Here is a 14,838-nt window from a genome sequence, read left to right on the forward strand (position 1 = left end):
CAAATAAGTAAATAAATTCATTGCACAATCAAAAGTTGTTTAATTTGCATATCAAGATTTTTTCATATAAATAAATGAACAAATCATGACAATAATAGAAACAATATCCCATTTAGAAAAGATGGCCCTACTTTATTTATTACTGCCAGTACACTTGTTCAGGCCTCCACCATCATGTGTCAACTATTATCAGCCTGTCAGCTAGAGCCATTGATGAAACTCATATTCAAATAATTTACATTTAAATTTACATGTGGGTCAGTGGTGAGTTTACAATCATCTCTGCTATGCTTGGTTGACAAGACAAATCCAAGTGTACTTTAAACCTAGAGTAAGATTTCTTCCCTTACAGAGAAAACGGGTACTGCTCTAAAATTTGCCATAGCCAGGACCAGATGGGGGCTCTCCCGTAGCTCACATTCTTCCCATCCCTGATCAACCTTCAGAGAGACTGGAAGTTCCTAAAGGAAAGAACAAGGGTCTCAGGGCAGCACACACAGTTCTAGTGTGTATTTGTACTTCCAGACCCCTGAGATTCCAGGTCATGTCCAAGGTAGGAAGTTGCAATGTAGGAGTAGTCCCAGGAGCCAGTAAGACAGGAAGTAGCTCAGAATACATCGTGTGACTAGTGAACAGGCTTTCCAGTTGTACAGAAGTCCCACAAGAGAATTTCTGGGAACCTTTTGTCTTGCTACAGATTCCCCTGCAAGTGGCTTCCAAGGCACAGTCTCTGGGGATCTCAGCAGTGGCTCTTGATTCTGAAGCAAATAAGCTGGAAACCAGTACACAATAGGAGTGGAGGAACCCAGAAACCTGGTGAGGACCTGGAAATCATTAAGAGGGGGGGAAACCCACACATTTATTAGAATATCACTGCTTCAAATTGGACCAGCCTGGGACTTCCCTGCTGCTGAGGAAACTATAGGCCCATAACTAGAAATGTAGTGTTCTGGAAAAGAGATTTAGCAGAACTTAGAATCTGCCTTATAAAGAGCTGTGTGTGACACCAGCCAGGTGACCTCAATGTTACAAATAAGCAAAGCTACGGCTAAGTACTACAATAATGGGCCAATCAGCACTAAAAACTCTATGGGGTCCAATTTTAGCCTAGGGCCTGGACTCTAAATGCTGTGACGTGGGGCTTTGGGAACCTGAAGTGGTTCCCTCGTCCCCCGGGGATGGCAAAACAGGAGGGAAAAGGGGGCAGAGGATCCTGTGGTTCAACATTTTCCCTCCTAGAGGAATTCAGAGCCAAGTCTCCACATGGCCTCCCTCATCTAAGCTGGAAACTCTAAGCTGCGCTGGCACTCACTCTACTAGTTAATCCAGCTACAAACACAGAATGCTACTTTCTATTTCCCCTGTGCCTCTTACTCATACAACTCAGAAAACTTTACAAACAGTCAATGTGCGCCTCCAAGAGGCAGAAGCTGTTAAGGAGTGGCCAGCATGGAGGAAAAAACTTCCACGGGGTTATGTGGGAACTGGGGCCCTAGCCAGGAATAAAAACATTTAAAGTATCAAAGGCTTCCCATCCCTCTGTCCATCCCCCACCCCACCCCAAACATTGCACAAGGGATCTCCTCAAAGACTGAGCACCTGCCAGAGCTGAGAGTGCCTTGAGTCAACATTCCAGTAGACACTCAGTGTAACAGGACAGGAGGGGAAGGTCCCGAGCTCTCCTCTGTGCTTATTCCTTTATCTCAGTCACATCAGATCCTTCCACAACTCTTGTGTCTCTGCACACACACCCTTCATTTTCCCAGAATGTTCTTCCTCTGCCTCTTAAATGCAATTCCTTCTTACTCTTTAGGACCCAGCCTTAATATGACTCCCTCAACTCCTTCAGTCCATTAGCTACTTTTTCCTCTGCATTTCCACAATACTTTATCTGAAAACAGCAGCTCCTCTTCCATCCCACTGTACTAGAATTTTATCTGTCAAATGTCTATCTCCTCACTTTTACCATGAGACCCACTAGGGCGGCAATCTTATCGCACTCATGTTCCATTCTTCAGTGGTCTGATTAGGGTCTGGACAAGGAAAGCCCCCAAATAGTTGTTGAATGAATAAATAGGTACAGGTCACTCAAATGGGAGAGACTAGCAGCCTTCCTCATCCCTGGTCAAGGGGTTTTGCCTGTATTCACACCTTTACCCCAGCCAGGAACCCACCTCACCTGGACATGCATGTAGACAACACCAAACAGCAACAGCGCTGCAGCGTGGACCAGGTACACAAACACCCGAGGACTGAGGAATCCAGGATGAGATTTCTCTCGGGTCTTACTGTTCTTGCTCCTTTGCATCCCAAGTGTAAGGCAGAGCCATGGGTGGGTGGTCACATATGTCCATGTTGCCCAGGCAACCAGTATAGCCACTGGTGCAGCCAGTAGGAAATTGGGCACCTGCTTGAACTCATAGTATCGCAAAAAGCCAACATTCCAGTAGAGATCCTGGATATAGCTATATATTAAGGGAAGTTTCCAGGAGCACCAAGGTGGCTCATTTCCCTCCACAGTCCGGTAGCCCTTGTCCACAGCTAACTGCAGCAAGGGCTTAGGGATGGGGCGGGCAGAGCCTGGCAGACAGAACTGGGTGTAGGCATAATACTGAAAGAGGGCAAAGGGAAGGCCAAGTGTGAACAAAGACAGGAACACAGAGCCCATCAGCATCAAGAGCTGTCTTAGAGGATTCAGCACCATGAGAGAAGACAGAAATCCCTGGCACTGAGAATACACGAGGAAGCCAATGTTGACCAGTCCATTGGAGCGAACGCCAGTGGCAAGGGCAAAGAGGAGTCCACTAGTCCAGCTTCGGCCCCTTTCCAGCTGCCCCATGGCGCTGAACGTCAGGAGGGCAAACAAAGCTTCTGAGTAACCAGCTGCCAGGAAGACATTGGCGGGGCTGAGGCAGAAGAGCAGGGCTCCATAAAAGGCCTGGCGGGGACAGCGCAAAACCAGACAGCCCAGGTCATGAAGTGCGACAGTGGCTAGCACGGAGAACAAAGAATTGAGCAATGCTACTGAGATTAACAGGCGACTCCGTAGGTTCAGTAATGCCCGCAGGGGTCTCAGCAGTTCAGCTCCCACCAAGAGAGCCAGGGGGAAGCCAGGGAAGAAGGCAAAGTTATGCTCATATAGATAGCCGTGCTCGGCAATGAACAGGAAGTGTTCAGCATCCCAGTGAGACAGGCCACCCAGGAGACCTTCCACGAGTTGGTCCACAACGCCTGAGGGGGTGAAGTGAGGCGGAGAGAAGGCTTCTGCACGGTGATCTGGGATGATGGCATTGAAGAGAGCCTGTGGGATGAAGGAGAGCTAGGATTTTGGTTGAGCAACTGGAAGGCAAGAAGTACCATTTAATAAAATGAGGAAGAACAGATTTGTTAGAGGACAAGCAAGAGTTCGGTTCCAGACTAAGTTTGAGTTATACATTCCAGTGCAGAAGTCAACGAGGCAGTGAGATATAAGTCTGAGGGTCAGGAAAATGATCAGGGCTGGAGACATAAATTCAGGTGTCATAGTTGCACAGAAGGTATTTAAAGGCATGAGACTGAATGAGATCACCTGGGAAGGAAGTAGGGCTAGAGACAAAAATTCTGAGGATTGGGCTCTGGGCGTGTCAACATTTAGAGGCTTGAAGCAGAGTAAGGATCCAGAATGAAGATAAAGAAGGAACAGTCACTGAGGTACAAGGAAAACCAAGAGAGCCTGGGGTCTTAGAACCAAGCAAGGAAGTGATCAATTCTATTAAATGCTGCTAGTAGGTCAAGGAAGCTGGGGACTTAAAAGTGACTGCTGGTTTTAGAAGTGTGTAGGTCACTAGTAAGTTTGACAAGAGCTATTTCTCTATCCTCTATGGAGGATAGAGAAGACTGCCTGGACTGGGTTCAGAGAAAAGGAGAAAGAAGACAGTGCATACAGACAACTATTGGATAAGTTTGGCTGTAAATGGGGTAGTAGATGAACAACCATGTGAGAGAGAAGTATCTGTGAATGGGAATAATCCCATGGAAAGGAAACCACTGAGTATGCAGGGGAGAGAGGAGAATTGCTGGCACAGGCAAAAGGGGGTGGGAACTGCTACACAGGTAGGGGAGCAAGCCTGAGAGAACAGCCAGGTTTAGCCCCACCTCACCGGTGAAGGCACAGAGATACAGAGGTGATACAGATGTGGTGGGAGCATGCCCAGGGTCACTTCTGACTGCATCTATTTTTCTGAGTTTTTGCTCAGGGAAGCAAGTTGGGGAAAAGGTGTTAAGGTCTTGAATAAAAAAACAAACACATAAAATAAGTCATCTATGACCCTAGTTATAAAAATAGGCTGTCGTGCACTGGAATCATCTAGAGAGTTTCAAAAATACTGATGCCTGCATGTCTGGGACCTTCCCCCCGAATTAATGATTTAACCAGTAGGGGATACAGCCTCGTCACTGAGATTTTTTTAAAGCTCCCCCACATTATTATGACGTGCAGAACAATCTGAGAGAATGGCAGGGTGCAAGGGCCAGGGAGATACACTAAGATAGCCAGGTAGCACTAAAGAACCCACTTGGGCCAAAGATCTTGAAGAGAAAGAGACTGGTCAATACAACTATGTGTTTCTCTCTGGGCATGATGCAGAAGTAGAGACAGAATGAAACTGAGCCACAGCTGAGCTTCAGTCTTGTGACTTAGCCAGGGAGAGGGAAGCAAGTGAGTTGTGCACGAATGCCTGGTGGACCATGGAATCTACCTGGGTAAGAAGGGGCACAGTAGCCATAAGGTGGGTGAGACACTGTGAAATGACAGTGGAATCAATGGATTATAAGTCCTGAAGGGGTGAAAGAGCAGTTAGAACTGGGGTACTAGAGGGAGTGAGCTGGGAAGATAGGAGATAGTGATTAGTTGTATCAGCTTTATTAATATTGAAACCACTAAGAAATCAACAGTAGTTAATTGTCAGCTACTTAAAGGAAAAGACACCATAACTTTTCATTCTCACCACCTAGCACAGTTCTTGGAACAGAGCTGGCACTTAATACAATCATGGTGGTTGAAGGAGGGGAGAAGAGATATGCTCCTTTCCAAATCACCCTCTGAATTAGTCTTGGTTCTCTATCCCAGATGCCAGTTCACAGTCCTGCCCTGGGGGGCCTGCCAATCACTCATCTGATGCTATTTGGAGCCATCACTGGATCAGTTTCCCCAGCCCCACAACTTGGGTATAACCCCATTCTTAGAAGGCTCTTTCTCTTTTTGGTCAGTTTCTTTATCAGGCCACTTTAAACAGTGAAAACGAATGGGACAGGAGTGACAGTAACAGATAACAGCCCCAGTCTCCAAGCTGAAGCTACTGTTGACTAAACCTGGGATGAAATAGAGGCTGCTATGCCTCATAGTGCGGGAAGGGAGAAAGGAGGTTTCCAGAAAGGAAACAGAAAATGGCATTTGTGGGGGAAGGAAGCACACGTAACTATGCTAATATAACATGCCTGCATCGTTGACATACAGTCAACAACAGCACACACTGAGAACATGCTAGGTAAGCACCAGGCTCTATGCTAGGCACCAGACAGAATTCATCTATGTGTGAAACTGGATTAAAATGTGTCAAAGGGAGCCTTGGAGGGCAAAGGGAGTTGCAAAAGTGCAAATGCATTCCAAAGGTTGTGATGAGTGAGGCAGCAAGGGAGACACCCCCTCCCCCGCCCCGGGAAAGAGCTGGAGACATTGCTGACTAGCCGAATATACAGATTGTCTCAGGACAGAGCCGCTCAACTGACTGACACCATGCTCAGTCTCCTGGTAAGAGGACCCAGGGCAAGGCCTTGGGCTGTCGCACCCTACAGGCATCTCTGGTTACAGAACCTCGTGGTCTATTAGAGCACTAACTCAGGAGTTAGGAATGCTGGGGTCTGATTCTGGCCCTTGTCTAACTTGCTATGTGTCTTTAGGGAAGCTATTGAACCTTTCTGGGCCTCTGCTGGTTCACATGTAAAACAAGGGATTAATAAACCATTTCTGGGCGCCTGGCTGGCTCGGTTGGTAGAGCATGAGACACTTGATCTTGGGGTTGTAAGTTCAGGTGCACGTTAGCGTGGAGTTTACTTAAAAAAATAAATAAAATCTTTTAAAAAACACAGACCATTTCTAAGAGTCCTGCCCACCTTTCAATGATCAGGTGTAGGTGTCTATGGTTCCATCCACATGGAAGGACACCTGGGAGGCAGAAAGACTATGGGGACGGTTCTTGGTGCCTAGCCCCGTCATGTGGCAATAGCATGTTCAGGACAAAAGAGCAGAGACTGACCTGTAGCACCAGAGTCAGGACACGGCAGCTGACTGCAAACCTCAGCACCTCTTTCCTGGACTGGTCCAGGGACCACATCCTCTCACCGCTGGGAACTCAGGGGTGCTGCTGCCAGGGCTGAACTCCCACAGGCTTCTAAACTCCAAAACCCAAGGAAGAAATGTCATACATGGGCTGAAAATAAATTCTTCTTTTTTTTCCCCCCCACCAAAGTAAATTCTTGAAAGCATTCTTCACAGGAGACTCTCCCTTCAGCATTACATGGCAAACTCAACCGCCTAACTGCCTAGATGAACGAAAAGGTGTCACTTGGAAGCACTGTATTGTCAGGAAAGTTCTACACAGATAGGCATGAAGGTGGCAGGTAAGCTCACAGAAAATCTTTAAAAGCCCGCGATGTAGCCCTGTGTGGGAACTAAAGACTTGGGTTCAAGTACGGACTCTGTCACTCACAAGTTCTCATTCAGTCCTACTGGGCCTCGGTTCTTTATGTATAAAATAGGATCAGACTGTTTTCTTTTTTCCAGCCTGTTTTCTCTCACAAAATTGTCATGATGGTAAAGTGGCCGAAAGTGTGAAGAAGTACCACCAAACCCATGTTGTGGTTACTATTATTTGGTGTGTGCCCTTTTCCTCTTGCCCAGAATAATAAACTACATCCCAAACCAGAGTCCCAAAAGTGGGGCACAGAACTCAACTGGAAGACCATAATGACTACACACTCTAGCCTCGCTCTCTGATGTGTGTTCAGCTGGTCTGTGAAATTAAGTGGAGAAGGAAAAGAAAACCACCACCCAGCAGGACTTCAGCCAGCTCACATTGCTAAAACAAACTCAGGGGGGGAAGAGAGAGTCGACTACTAGGGATGGAGAAAACTGTTATTTCCCCATCTCTTTGTTGGAATGGCAGCAATCTATAAACAACTGCAAAGCCATTCTGAGGCAAAGAATGAACTTTAAGGCTTTTATTTTATTTTGTTTTGTTTTTAAACACAATTCCTTGGGCTAAAAGAAGTAGCAATGACTCCTAGAGAACATTCAGACACCAGTCTGGGAAGTCAGAAGTGGTGGCAAGAGTTCCAGAGGCAGCTCACTGATTTGGAGTGAACTATCCCTAAACCAAAGAACATATCAACTGAGAAATTAACAGAAATTTACTATCAAACCTTTAGGTATCATTTGTTTCTGGAATTCTTCTCTGATGCTCACTAGACTATTTGATATGCTCTCATTGTACTCTGCTTCGTCGTCTTTGCTGCTATTGCTTATTTCAGTTGCTTGCGAGGGCAGGGGCTTTGTCTATCTTGCTCCCAACCGTACCCCCAGGCCCTGGCATTACAAACAGGCATTTCAAGCCCGTGTTCTCATTGAGTGGAAGTGGCAAGAACAAGATATGGCATCACTAGTTCACTGGCTCGGGATATAAAGCCACTGCTTTAAGTATTCCTCCCACCATATCTCATGTTAAGATCAAGACCTGGGGATCCCTGGGTGGCGCAGCGGTTTAGCGCCTGCCTTTGGCCCAGGGCGCAATCCTGGAGACCCGGGATCGAATCCTATGTCGGGCTCCCGGTGCATGGAGCCTGCTTCTCCCTCTGCCTGTGTCTCTGCCTCTCTCTCTCTCTCTCTCTGTGTGACTATCATAAATAAATAAAAATTAAAAAAAAAATCATTTAAAAAAGATCAAGACCTAAGTCACAGAAGCCACAGGAAAATACAGTTTCACCAGCAAAGGAGCAAGATTGGCCAATAGCAACAGTACGCTTTCCTCCGCACAAGGGGGCGCCCGCTGCCCACTCCACCACCCGGGGCCTGGAGGAAGGGAGGGGCCGTCAACGCCACACCGGTTTGCTCATCAAAATTCAGTTCAAAGGCAAGCTTTTGAAAACCCCAGTGAGCCGCGGTAGTTTGTTAATCCACCCAACGTTTCCAGCATCTTGACTCGCGGAATGGAGAGGAATTGTAGAAACAAGTACAGCCAACCTCGCACGGCCGTCGATTCTCTATCTTCGGGTGAATTCACTTTTTCCCTTCCTTCACTTCCCACCCACATGCAGAAGAAAAGTTGGTGACAGAAAAGCGCTTAACCCACCTCTGCCTCTTCACCAGGCTTCCATTCTTCCTTTCCTCTCTCCAGAGTCAAGCTCTAGCCCCGCGACCACAGGAGACTTGTAACCTACACTCAGCTTACAGGTAAACCAAGTAAAAAACAAAATAGAGCCAGTGAGTTGTCCCTCTTGGCTAGTTGCAGACCTCACTTCCCAACAAGCCCTTTGCGAAATCAGACACGAATTGGCAGGACACTTAGAGCAACTAGCTTACTCTATTTTCCCGTGAGATAAATATCCCCAGAGTGGTGAGTAATAAAAATCTCCATGGTTTTTACATCAGAGATCTCATTAGACCCTGTGAAGCCAGTATAATTACCATCGCCACTTTATGGATGTGGAAACTGAGGCTCATCGGGGTCAAGGGGCACACCCAGGGCTATATTTAAAGAGAATGTCATTTTTCCCCCCCTTTTAGAACTTCATGGTCTTCCCACCGGCCCTCAACCGGGCCAAAGGGGATGTGCTCTTTCAGAGCCAGGGTAACGACCCAGGTCTCCCAAGTCCTAGCCCAATACTTGTCCAAAGACCGCGCATGCTCTTACTGGGTATGCTTAGGGAAGGGAAGGCCCTGAGACTCTGGGGAAGCCTGAATTGGAGCCCGGCACCCTCGGAGGAAGACCGCGTCCTTCTAGAGTGGGGAAGTCTCCATGACCCGGTCCTCGGGGCCAGAGGCGTCGCTGGCTGCGGCGAGCCAGGGGCCGCGTTCTGCCAGCCCAGCTGGGTCCGGAGACCATTCTAACCCTCTCCTTTCTAACAGAATCCCAAATAGGCATTGGGAACCTCCTCTCCCCATAGCGGCCACGGCGCTGGGGCTACTCCCGAGGGGGCCGGCGGGGCCTGGCCGAACCTGGCCTACGGGCCGGAAGGCCGGGGAGGGCGGGAGGCTGTAAAGGAAGTGGCGGCACCGGGAGGCCGCTAGGGCGGAGGGGCGGGGCTCCCCACTTCTCGGCGGCCTCCGCCTCATTTCCCTCGGCCTCCGTTTGACGACTTCCCTCCCCCCCCCCCCCCCCGCCCGAGAACTCCAAGGCTCCCGAGCTGGCGCCGGGTCCAGAGCGCCGGCCCGTCTCGACCTCCCAGGCGGGGCCCGAACCTCAGCTCCTCCATCCGGGCCCCCAGCAGCCCGCGCCTGCGCACCGGCTCCGCCGAGGCGGCCCCGCCCCCCTCCTGCCCGAACTCGGAGCTGCCCCGCCCCCCTCCGCGGCGGCCATGTTGACTCCGGGCGCGCGGGGCGGGGATGGCTCAGACCCAAGACTTGGAGCTGTGTGCCTTGGCGCTTTCCCGCCTCAGTGACACCTGAAGAGTTCCTTCTGGCCCTTCATGCGCCCCAAGCCCCCGCCCCCGCCTTCCGTTGGCCGTGCTGCTGTGGCAGAGTCGGCGCTCTCGCTCGAGTCGCATCCCGCAAACATCCACTGAGTTCTCGACGCGTGTGCGCAGAGGCTCCCGGAGTTGGGGCCGCCCCGCGGCCTCTTCACAGAAGCCGGAGCCGCACTTTCCCTGCCGTCAGGCATCAACCGCTCATCACGGGGCCCGGCACACAATAGATGGTCTCTGAACAGGAGGAAAAGCTTTGGGGTTTCTGTGGCCAGCAGTGGCACCCTGCGTCCCGGGTGTGAGGAAAGTGGGGGATCCCCCTGCCTTTCCCCTCCTCCACATACCGGGGACCTCGTGTCCTACTTGGATCCTCAGCCCCACCTCAGGTGGCTAATGAGGACTGTGCAGGGCACGCCTCCCCCCCCCCCCGCCCCCCGGACTCTTCTTCCTCATTCAAGCAGTTGCTCTCGTAGGAAGTGGGGCCAAAAAAGAAGAAGCAGCAGCAGCTAACTCAACAAAACCGGCTGTTAGGGAGGAGCGGCCAGTGGGTACCCCGTAACGGAAACTGTTAGAACAAATTTGCACCCTCCTTTCAAGGAAAGAGATAATAAATCCTTCTCCGTTGGTGGATTTCTTGTTTCTCAGGATTCCAAAGCCTTCTGTGGTTTCAGTTATCGGCCCTCTAAACGGAGCTGGGGTCTGGGTTAGCCTCTGGCCACAGCCCTGGCTGAGGGAGGGGTTTATCTTCTGCCACAGCTACTGATGTGGGTGGGAACAAAGGGATGGTTGCTATCTCTCCAGGCAAAGAAAACTAGCCTATCAGTTGGGGGGGGGTTGGGGGGAGGGACAGGGACGGCACTCTTTGATTACAACTCATTTCAGGCTCTGAGACCTAAGCTGCCCTAAGATACTGTTGTGTGTAAGGTGGGTAAGGTAGAAATCACATGTTAGTCCTGAGTTGGAGAAGGGGGAAAAAAAAAATGGAGAAGACTCTTGCCCAGTTTTTTCAGTGACACACACTTGTTCTCAGTTCCAGAGGCTTGTGAGTGAACCGGCAAAGCTGTGGTGCACACTCGCCATGGGGGCCTAAGGTTGTGGTTGGGGCCTAAGGTTGTGGCTCGAATCTCTAGAAGTCCATGAGGCTCCCAGCAGCATTCTGTTTTGCAAAGACAAAACTGCTTTGTGAATTCACAAGGGAAAAAGACATGCATTCTTAAGGTTTCCTCTATGCATAACAAATTACCTTAAAAATCTGTTTGTAAAAAAGGACAGGGGTCTCTTGTGACAAGTCAGAATGTTTTCTAACAGCTCAACTGCCACCCATTAGAGGTAGAACTTAGTCCAGATCTTCAGCTCTACTTTCCAGCAATTTCTCCTTCCTTTCCTTCTCTGCTGCCCACCCCCCTCCTCTTCCGCTCTGTTTCCTGTTTCATTTTCTGGCTCCTGCTCTGACAGGAAAACAAGAAAGCTGAACCTTGTGCTCTGAAAGCCCTGGCTTGTCAGAATGGGAGAAGACTAGGTGGGGTGGGAGGGGGTTCTAGAAGGATCTCCAAGGCTGTAGGTAAGTAGTTGAGGAGGCAGCTCTCCAGTCTGCTTTTAGAGTCTGCAGCTAAAATGGAGCCTGCATTTACACAGGGAATCAGCTGAGCAACTAGCACTGTGGGAGAGCCAGGGAGACAGAGACGTGTCCAAGGGCTCCAGAAAGACGCTATACCAACCAGGCACTCCCATGAAGAAACAAATACCCCATACCACCAACAAATGATTTCATAATATAAATCCCTGACCTAAGCAATACAAGCAATTCATCACTGTTTCCAGAATCCTAGAAAGTAAGTTACAGCATTTGTTTCTTGAACTTGCCTGGCTCTGCCATTGCTGCTTCCCCTGCTTGAAATGTCTCCCTGCCAGACCACCCTTTGGCCAGCCCACTACCTTCAGGTCTCAGCTGAAAGGTGGTCTCCTCAGAGAGGCTTTCTCCCACTACCCAGTCACAACCAGCACCCTGTACTATACCATCCCCCCTGTTCTGTTATCTTCATAGTACTTATTGTCACCTGATTATCCTATCTATGAATTTTACTGCTTTCATTGTCCGTTTCCCTCTTGTGGAATATAAGCTCTGTGAGAGCAGGGGCCCAGTTCACCAAAGTATTACCCACGCTTACACACCATGTGTACTCAGTAAAGATCTGGTTTATAAATCACTTTGTTTATACCTGATACCTATATTTTATGGACGTGGGAACTAGGGCTCAGAAAAGGGAAGTGGCTAGCCTGAAGTCATATAGTTGGTGGCGAAGGCAGAACTTGAATTCAGATCTCCAGGCTATTTTTTTTTTCTGCCACTCCACACTATTTTAATCTTTCTCAGGTATACCTCTTTCTCTTCCTTTTGTTCCACACAACATCTTTATAGGCTATGCCAAGAATCCAGCATAGGGCACACACCACACCTTAACAGTTCCTATCCTTTCCTCCACTGAATTCCTGTTTTACCCTTTGACTCCTGTGACAGAATGAGGATGTAGCACTTAGCAAGACAAGTCCTTGTCCTCATGGAGATAGTAATATCTACTTCATGGATTCTTTTTTTTTTTTTTTTTTAAGATTTTATTTATTTATTCATGAGAGACACAGAGAAAGAGAGAGAGGCAGAGACACAGGCAGAGGGAGAAGCAGGCTCCATGCGGGGAGCCCGACATGGGACTTGATCCCAGGTCTCCAGGATCACACCCCAGGCTGCAGGCAGCACTAAACTGCTGCGCCACCAGGGCTGCCCTACCTCATGGATTCTGTAGTGCTTGGCACAAAGCAGTCCATGAAGATGGGCTGTTGTAATTACCTGAACAAAAAGGGGGAAGAGCGATGTTCCCACCAGAGGTAGGAAGTTTGGTAGTTCTCATGGAACACTCACCATGCTGGAGCAACCTGACAACTCATTTTGTTCTGTAGCGGCCTTGCCTTGCTCCTGAACCATATCCGAAGATGGCCTTGGCCCCAGACTGAGCAGAGGAACAGACCAGTGTATCCATTCTCAGTAATTCAGTTTCAGACATTAAACTTTCCATGGCCCCAGTCCTAGGGGAACAATGAAGTAGCTAACCCTGATCTTGGCTTTGAGGCCACATCATTATGGGACAAAAGTGACCACACTGGCTTCTGATTCTGTCACTGCCGGTTGTTAGCAGGCAGGGCTAATGCCTGTGATGACAGGCAGCTATGCCTTCCCAGAACCTCATGCTACATCTTTTCTCTGTGGGCATTCACTGGCAGTTTCCAAGGGGGCTGGGTGAGACATCCATCCTGCAATCTGAGGGGGCACCAATCAAGTTTTGGACATCCCTTTTGGCCTCTGTTGTATCATTTGAAGATGTCTATCCACTTGGGGACAAAGACCCCACCCTGCCTCTCAATTGCAGGAGCCAAACACTGATCCTTTAAAGGCCATGGACACTAAATATTTTTCATCCTTCCTTTGGTGTTTGCCTTTCAGTAGTTAGAAAACCTTGACCCCACTGAGAGGCCTAGTGGGAAGGGCCTTAGCCACTTGGGGGTGGCAGTGGCTGCAAGGCAAAAGAGCCAATGAGGTTGAGAGTATTGTTTAGGCCAGACTTGGCAGCTGTCCAGCTATGAAAGAAGGTTAAGGTCATTTGGGGGGTGGGGAGGGAGGAGCCTGGGAAAAGAACTACTGGCCACACCCCTGGGTTCTCTACTGGCGAGGTTCTATTTACTTCTCAAAAGCAAATTACTCACAGCTCAGTGGCTAGCAGTTCTCTGACTGTGGTAACTCCAGTCAGAAACTGGAGGCCAGGCTCGGCTCCCCCTGCATTGCAGGGGAGCAGATGAAAGGAACCCAGGAAACCAAACTCCTAGGTAATGCTCCACACATAGCCCAGAAATGCACTTTCTAGACTAGAAAATGGAGTTCGAGAGGCCTGGTGCAAAAATAGTCATTAGCAACACTGCTCACCAAAATATAGATATGAAAAGCTTCCCATGTAGTTTTTTCCCAGAAGAGTCCTAGTAAGGCAGCTTGGTTGACGAAGGTTAGCCATTGTCTCTACACCTCCCTACTCAATCAATAGAGGAATACTGATTATTCATTCCTGTCCTTGACCCAAATATTAACAACCACGCTTAGCTCGATAAACACTTGATTGAAATTCTTGAGACAATTTTTACCTCATGCTGGATACGACAAAAACAAATCATGCCTGCTGAGCTCCACGGCCAGATTCAGTTACTCCTGGTTGTCCTCTGACCCAGGAAGGAGGGCCTTGGTCAGCAGGACCCCGCTTCATGTATGAGCTCAAACCAGCCACTTTCCTCAACTGTATAATCAGAGCCAGAATACTGTCTCACAGGCACAAATCTTGAATCCTCCCTTGTAGGATTATTTGATGTACCACGTAGTCTGGTACACAAGTAGGTACTCACTAGATAACTGTTTCAAGTTTCATTTTTAAGGTCTACCACAACAGCATTTTTCTGTTACAGCTTCTGGTCTATTGCTGCCCTAAGGAAGGAGATGAAGAGAAGCTGTATATTGCAACATTAGCCTGATAAAAGTAACTGCGTGGCCAACATCTACAATTTCATTCAACAACTACTTAAGTGGCCGCTCTGTGTCTTAGGTCGGGAATGTAGCAGTGAGCAAAATAATGCTCTCAGAGAGCTTACATTCTAGTAGGAGACAACAGAGGAGAGTATAACATACAGTTGATCCTTTAACAACAGTGGGTTTGAACTGTGTGGGCCCACTTAAACAGATTTTTTGGGGGGAATACAGTGCAGTATTATAAATGTATTCTCTCTTATGATTTTCCCTCTTACTTGATTCTAAGAATACAGTATATAATACATATGACAAAATGTGTTAATCCATTGCTTATGTATCAGCAAGGCTTTTGGTCAACAGTATGCTGTAAGTATTAGGTTTGGGGGGAGTCCAAAGTTGTACATGTATTTCTGGGGGGGGGGCACTTGGCTGGCTCAGGCCATACAGAATGTGACTCTTGATCTCGGGGTCTTGACTTCAAGCCCCACGTGGGGCGTAAAGATTAGTTAAAAAACAAAAGGTTAAAATAATTAAAAGCAACATTTGTAAAATTTAAAAGTATT

The 14,838-nt window shown here is 48.5% G+C and overlaps 1 protein-coding gene across 10 annotated transcripts; it reads right to left on the minus strand.

Annotated features, from left to right (window-relative positions):
• Positions 1-16: 16 nt before the first annotated feature.
• PIGV (phosphatidylinositol glycan anchor biosynthesis class V) lies at positions 17-10,753 on the minus strand. 10 transcript variants are annotated; one of them, XM_077898951.1, is made up of 5 exons: positions 10,735-10,753; positions 8,385-8,478; positions 6,294-6,428; positions 2,180-3,319; positions 17-824 (listed from the first exon to the last, which is right to left on the minus strand). In XM_077898951.1, exons 3-5 carry the CDS (start codon positions 6,369-6,371, stop codon positions 543-545), a joined length of 1,500 nt encoding a protein of 499 aa, XP_077755077.1. In that variant the 5' UTR covers positions 6,372-6,428; positions 8,385-8,478; positions 10,735-10,753; the 3' UTR covers positions 17-542. The 10 variants fall into 10 exon arrangements, with proteins under 10 accessions (XP_077755077.1, XP_077755075.1, XP_077755076.1 ...); XM_077898949.1 differs by lacking the exon at positions 10,735-10,753 and adding an exon at positions 10,059-10,101; XM_077898950.1 differs by lacking the exon at positions 10,735-10,753 and adding an exon at positions 9,697-10,041.
• Positions 10,754-14,838: the final 4,085 nt, after the last annotated feature.

This window comes from Canis aureus, chromosome 5 (genome assembly GCF_053574225.1).
Source record: "Canis aureus isolate CA01 chromosome 5, VMU_Caureus_v.1.0, whole genome shotgun sequence".
In the NCBI taxonomy this organism is placed as follows: Eukaryota; Metazoa; Chordata; class Mammalia; order Carnivora; family Canidae; genus Canis; species Canis aureus.

What these genes read in the sequence shown, in the direction of transcription:
- PIGV (XM_077898951.1), bottom strand. Translation starts at nt 6,371, where the DNA reads ATGTGGTCCCTGGACCAGTCCAGGAAAGAGGTGCTGAGGTTTGCAGTC. An exon ending in TCCTGACTCTGGTGCTACAG is followed by an intron (nt 3,320 to 6,293) that starts GTCAGTCTCTGC and finishes CCAAAATCCTAG; the next exon opens with CTCTCCTTCATCCCACAGGC. An exon ending in TTGTCTACATGCATGTCCAG is followed by an intron (nt 825 to 2,179) that starts GTGAGGTGGGTT and finishes AATGATTTCCAG; the next exon opens with GTCCTCACCAGGTTTCTGGG.